Genomic DNA, 6,347 nt, shown 5'->3' on the forward strand with positions numbered 1-6,347 from the left:
GATTTTGAAGGAAGTCAAGAACCTTACTACTCATCCTCACCAAGAACTTCATGAATGAAGCAATACCCAATGATGAAAATATAATAGGAGAAGGCTTTCAAAATCTTGATTTTGGCCCTAGGAGGTTGCAACTTCACGGTCAAGTCCCCAAATGGCTAGCTAAGTGAAGAATCTAGAGGTGCTAGACACGTCCCAAAATAGAATCGATGGTTTAATTCCTAGTTGGTTAGGCGACCTACCAAACATTTTTACATAGACTTGTCGCTAACTTAATATCGGAGAGTTCCCAAGGAACCGACAAGCTGTGGGCACCGCAACGCAAGAGTCCAATAATCAAGTAGATAGAAGTTACTTGGAGCTCCTAGTGTTTGTTATGCCTAATAATGCCACCGGTCGGCGGTATAACCAACTCTCCGACCTTCCACCGCTATTTATCCGAGAAACAACAACCTCGGTGGCAACATCCCCGAGGCGCCAATTGCGATTTCTTCATGTGTTAGATCTCGGTAGGAATGACTTTTCCGGCAAGATTCGAACAATTATCAAATCTCACAAACTTGGAAAAGTTGGATCATGCGGCAATCGGCTTTCGGCTAAATTCACGAATCATTAAGAGGTCGTACTTTTGTCTTCATTCGATGTGGCATATAACAATCTTGAGGGACCAATACTATCTGGAGGTCGGTTTGATACTTTTACCACTCAAGTTTTGAAGGAACCCGGGCTTGTGTGGTTCAATTGTGCAAGACATTTGCCCCAATGCACCGAGGCTGCTCATTCTCCCACTCGCCAAAACGCTTAAACACAAAACTTATCATTGGGCTTGTACTTGGAATCTGTTCTGGTACTAGTTTGGTTATTACTGTTCTAGCATTGTGGATACTGTCCAAGAGAAGGATTATTCCAAGAGGAGACACCAACAAGATTGAACTAGATACACTTTCCTGCAACTCGTATTATGGAGTTCATCCGTAGACTAACAAGGATGCTAGCCTTGTTATGCTGTTCCCGAACAAAACCGTGCAAAAGTCATGTAAGAACTGTGCAAAAGTTGAATTGGTCAAAAACCTGTCCAACAGGTAAAAGACCAGGTTTATATATACTTTTGAAAAACATAAGACCTTTAGCATAATCCTAAATACTCTAACGGGATTTTTCATCACATAAACTATCAAAGTTATGTTACTTGCTAACCTCCAGAGAAACAAAAAAATGGGTAGTTTTCTTTTTGATAGAAAGCCCATTTCTGTAATAGAAAAATGGAGTTGAAAAATAAGTTTTAAAAACTTCAGTGGTATAGGAAATGATCTTTTTCTTTTGTTATTTTATCAAACATGTGGAATGCAAAATGGAAAGTAAAGAAAAAAACATTACAAAAAGAAAATGAAACTCCAAAAACACTTAGGAAATTAGATAGCGAAATCACCAACACCAAATAATTAGAACTTAGAAATTTCTTCAAACACCATGCAAACCACACCTAAATTGGGCAAAACATGTTCAAAGGTCCTCCAAGATTTATGTTGACTTTATTTTTCATATAATAACACCAGCAAGATTTATCATTACTTCATTAATTCAAATAAAAAATCAAAAGTCATCTCCAATTTCAATCAAAACATAAACCAAATTTCACACGAAACCAACAAGATAAAAGAGACAATACACAGATATACAAAAACAATTTATATCCATCCAAAAAAAAAAACACCAGCAAGATTACCATAACGAAGTTTTTACGAGAAGTATAGAGCAGCTTTCTTATTTCTTCCCTTAAACTTGTCAAATTTCGAACAAGCGAGCAACAGGTTTGTGATGTAAATCACTAATCACCTGCAATAGAAAAACAAAATGAGTGAATGATCGAGTGAGCGAAAAAATGAATGGCAAAAAAGAATAAGCTTCGGCGTTTTAAGCTGTCTTGCTAATTAAAGAGAAGAAGAAGAAAAGAAACTCACTGGCGGAAGAGGAACAAAGAACCAGAGGAAAAGAAACAAAGGCAAAAAACTTGATATCTCAGGCAAAGAACTAGAGGAAAGAACGTTTGGGAGAAGACAGGTTAAAAATGGAAATTATTAGCCAAAAGCACTTTTGGCTGAAGAAAAGTTAAAATTTTTAACTTCTTCATCTGCTAAAAAGACTTTTTAGATGGTGAAAATTATTCTGGAATAGAGGCCGTTCTTCGTTGCTTTGAAGAGAAAATGACTTTTTTAGCAAAAGTCCATCTAAAAAGTACAGGAGAACGGGGCCTTAGTTCCCTCGATTTCAAAAATAACATACATAAACAACCAGAAATAAAATAAGACGAAGAACCTCAAACAACATAATTTACATATAATAAAGCTACCTGTAATTATTTGAAAATTAAAAATAAAATAAAATTGAAATTAAAAATCAAAATAAAAGGCTAAAAATGACATGGATCCTTAAAAGAAATGACTAAAATATGAAGTGACATATTCATCCAACACATTATAACTTAAAAACATTGAGTTAGTAAGTAGAATAGGGGAAGAAGATGACTCAAAATATTTTAACTGAAAAGAATAATTATTTAAGATGATAGTAAAAGCTTGACCGACAGCGTTTCAATTTAACAGAGGAATTATGAAATAAAATTGCTTGGGAAATGGTTGCACTTATTAAAAAGCAAAAGTAGAAGTAGAAGGGTATATAAATAGCAGCGAAAAAGCCATTATTATATTCAGGTTTCTCAGTTCCTCTGCTATAGCTTTTATATCCAATCCAACATTAACAAAACTCCTCCCATATTCTCTTTCTTTACTTCCAAAAACATCTCTCCCTGCCCTTTCGTTCTCTCACTCATCTCTTTTCTCTCCACACCCCTTCAAACAATGCCTGCTGATTCCGGCGATAGGCGTCAGGTTGCAGTTCCAGGAACTATGGCGTCCCACCCACCACCTAAGCTGACGGAGCCACTTCCATGCCCTAGGTGCGACTCCACCAACACCAAGTTCTGCTACTACAACAACTACAACCTCTCTCAGCCTCGCTACTTCTGCAAGGCATGCCGCCGTTACTGGACTCAAGGAGGAACTCTCCGTAACGTGCCGGTCGGTGGTGGGACCCGCAAGGCTTCCAAGCGCTCACGTTGTTCTTCTGGCTCTTCTCCTTCCGTTGCAGTTTCTTCTTCCTCGAGCGTGACGCATGAAGCTGAGTCCGCTCCTATGGTTGTTAACCCTACCCCCCTTATGCCTGGACTCGGAATTAAACCTGAGATGGGTTTGGCCGACGTTAATTTGAATGAAACCGTGGACCTTCCTGTCAATGGAGGCTTCACTTCGTTCTTGAACTCGCAGGGAGAAGGGTACTTGACGCTTGGTGGATACGGATTTGGAGCTGGTTCAGGGTTTGATGGGGTTTGGGCTTATCCTGGAAATGGTTATCTTGGTGGCTTTAGTGGCCGAGGTGGTGGTGATGGGTCCGGTGGTGCCGTTGGCGGAAATAATACGGGGTGTAACACATGGCAAGCAACAAGCGATGTTGAGGGTGGCGGAGGATTAAGTGATGGGGAATGCTTTGGTTGGCCAGGGCTTGCAATTTCTGCACCAGGGAAAGGTTTGAAGTGAGGAAAAAGGATTTAGCCATTTCGAGTAAAAAAACAAAGGTGTCGATTTTAACTGTTTGTTTTTGTGCCATCCCGATTGAAAAGTTTGCTGGTTAGTGGTGTTGTGGCTTTTATAGAGAGGAACGATTATAATAGAGTAGATAATAGACTGTTGATCAAAGTGTGGCCTTGTTGTGGTGGGTAGTTGATTCCTATGTTCTTAGGGTTTCGTTTTTTGACGACTCTGTAAATCTTTGAAGAAATGAATGCATAAACCACAGTTTTTCATTCAGAGTTTTGTTGTGGATTCCTATCTTCTTCATTATAGGAATAGATTTTATTTTATTTTTTTGCATAAAATCTCAACACTAGCTTCTTTGTTTTTTCCCCTTGGAATGTGTGATTTCCATATTCCATTGAATGATTTGCAGGCGAACAGTCTGAGCATTTGAGTTTCGGTTCTCGAAGAATGTCTGCAGGTTTCAGCTACCACTAGTCACCCACTACTTCATCACTCTAACATGATATAGGTTCTAATCTAGCCAAAATTTTCAAGCATTTTGATTATCTCCCCATGCTATACTACCAATTGTACCTCTCTCAAAAGCAACCAAATTCTTATTATTTGATTTTGACCACTTTTTGAACCAGATACGGACGGTTAACATTAACCATAGGGGCATAACATTTGAGCTTTCAAATTACTAATTCCAGACAAGGAAAACAGGTAGCAGGTGGACCTGGAGTGGCATGGAATTTAGAATGACACCTAGAAGAAGAAATTATTAATTAACCCCGTTGTCTGGTTTGAAAATTTGCTTGTTACCTGCGTGACATTCCACCAACCAAGGGACCGTTTTAGAAGCATCTTCTTCACATCTGCTCTTTAGTGAAAGCTGTTGCTTTCATGTCCCTACATGCCCATCTATCACTAATCAGTAGGGCAAACTCTTCCCATTTCGGAAGCTATTGAATTCAAACCTGAAAACGTAACCATTCCCCCATGCCTAGTTGGGCCCTTCCAATTCCAGTCATCTCATATACGCGACCCCATCATAATATAATATGATGAAGCTTCATCATTCATGCCGTAAGTTGTAAATTGACTGGATTTTTAACATTTAAGAAACCAAATATGCTTTGCATGTGAGAATAAATAGAATGGCCTCTGACTACCACAGTTGTTTAACTGCTATTCGATTCGACATAACTCCAACACAATAGAATATTGACCATGTTTCCAGGTTTTTTCTTCTTTTTTTTTTTTTTACCCTTTTTAAGACGGATTAGATTACATATTAGTTCTTTTTTTGAGTTATCTTATGTTTATATTCATAGGCTTAACCTTCTAGCTTATGATATATATGCTATTTTAAATAAGACGTTTATTATTTGTAGTTCTAAACAAATTAGTACATATAGTATTGATATTGATATTCAATGATTATAACGATGGGGGGTCAATTATTATGTCCTAAAATCATTTCCTGTGGGATAGTGGGAGGTTGGTTATTAAGGCAGCAGCCTGGTAATGTGCACCAAAGTGCATTCTTTAAATGTTTAAAAAAATGGAACTTTGTCACCATTCATCATTTTCCATCATCTATGTGGGGATTGGTGTTAGACCCACTTTTATATACGAGACATATTCATCCCTTTTCTAGTACCATATAGACAACGGGGGTGAAGCAATTAAAAACTAAAAAAAAATGAACAGAAAAGTGCAAGGAGCTAAGACCTGTCTTTCCAAGAACCATCCAATTCCATCGCCACTCGAACCTACTTTAATAAAAACCAAGAATACCACTGGAAGCTGAAATGTGCTAAGTCAAATGTTCAGCAGCTTTTGCCAAATCAGAATCTGAAATGCACCCACTTTTTATAACCTTACAGCATGTGTAGAATGTTCCAGGTTGTCCATTAGTGAGGACTGATGAGGACAATTCCAAGTGTTTTAAACCAAGTAGCTTCATTGGTGATTTCTGTCTTGCTTTTTGTTTATTATGTTAGATGAGTTCCCTGCAGAAAAGGACAGGGACAATGAAAACTTTAGTTACTATATGTCTGCATGCGCACCCGTAATTGACGGATTCATTATCCATACATGATGTTATACAGTGTTTTGATTACAATCCCCATTTTGCTTCATCATGATGTCAACATGATAATTGCAGTGGCTCATTTGATCACCCATGGACATTTGACAAATGTTTAAGCACTTGGTTTATTATAATTAAGCTGACAAGATTTTACAAAAAAAAAAAAAAGCATACAGCAGCGATGGAGAGTAATTTAGGGAGAAGGAATTGCACGTTAAGAGTGGTAATAATAGCACTCAATTATGAATTCGGAGGGAGGGGTACCGCTCTGCTTTCATTGTCACTTGGACCCTTTGAAGTACTAATAATATGGTTCCATCGAGCTCAACTAGTGACATTTGAGGTGGGACTGAAAACCAATCCAATGCTATCACTGATTGGTTGTACTGGTGAAAGCTAGTGAGGTTTTAAGTTTGGAGTGGAAGTAGGGTAGGTTCAATACATGTCATGGTTAATCATCAAACTTAATTCATGAAATTTCATTTCAGATTAAGGTATTTGTTAGCTAAGATAGTTGCAATGTTTTAATAATGTCCAACTCAAATCCTAGATTCAACAAGTTTGTGGAGTTTGTTGTATGCATAATTTTATAAAATAAGGCTCCAAGTAGTTGTAACATTATGGACAGTCTATTTCATTGTCTAAGACAGGATGAAGAGATGTGAAGACAACGCAATGAG

General features: G+C 37.8%; 1 protein-coding gene across 1 annotated transcript; it reads left to right on the plus strand.

Moving 5' to 3' along the window:
- The first annotated feature begins 2,697 nt into the window (after positions 1 to 2,697).
- LOC105769325 (dof zinc finger protein DOF1.6) lies at positions 2,698 to 3,860 on the plus strand. The gene has a single exon (XM_012589878.2). The coding sequence runs from the start codon at positions 2,856 to 2,858 to the stop codon at positions 3,588 to 3,590; it is 735 nt and encodes a 244-aa protein (XP_012445332.1). The 5' UTR covers positions 2,698 to 2,855; the 3' UTR covers positions 3,591 to 3,860.
- Positions 3,861 to 6,347: the final 2,487 nt, after the last annotated feature.

The sequence above is a fragment of the Gossypium raimondii genome, chromosome 5 (genome assembly GCF_025698545.1).
Source record: "Gossypium raimondii isolate GPD5lz chromosome 5, ASM2569854v1, whole genome shotgun sequence".
Lineage (NCBI taxonomy): Eukaryota > Viridiplantae > Streptophyta > Magnoliopsida > Malvales > Malvaceae > Gossypium > Gossypium raimondii.

Coding starts and splice junctions, on each gene's coding strand:
- LOC105769325 (XM_012589878.2), top strand. CDS start 2,856: ATGCCTGCTGATTCCGGCGATAGGCGTCAGGTTGCAGTTCCAGGAACT.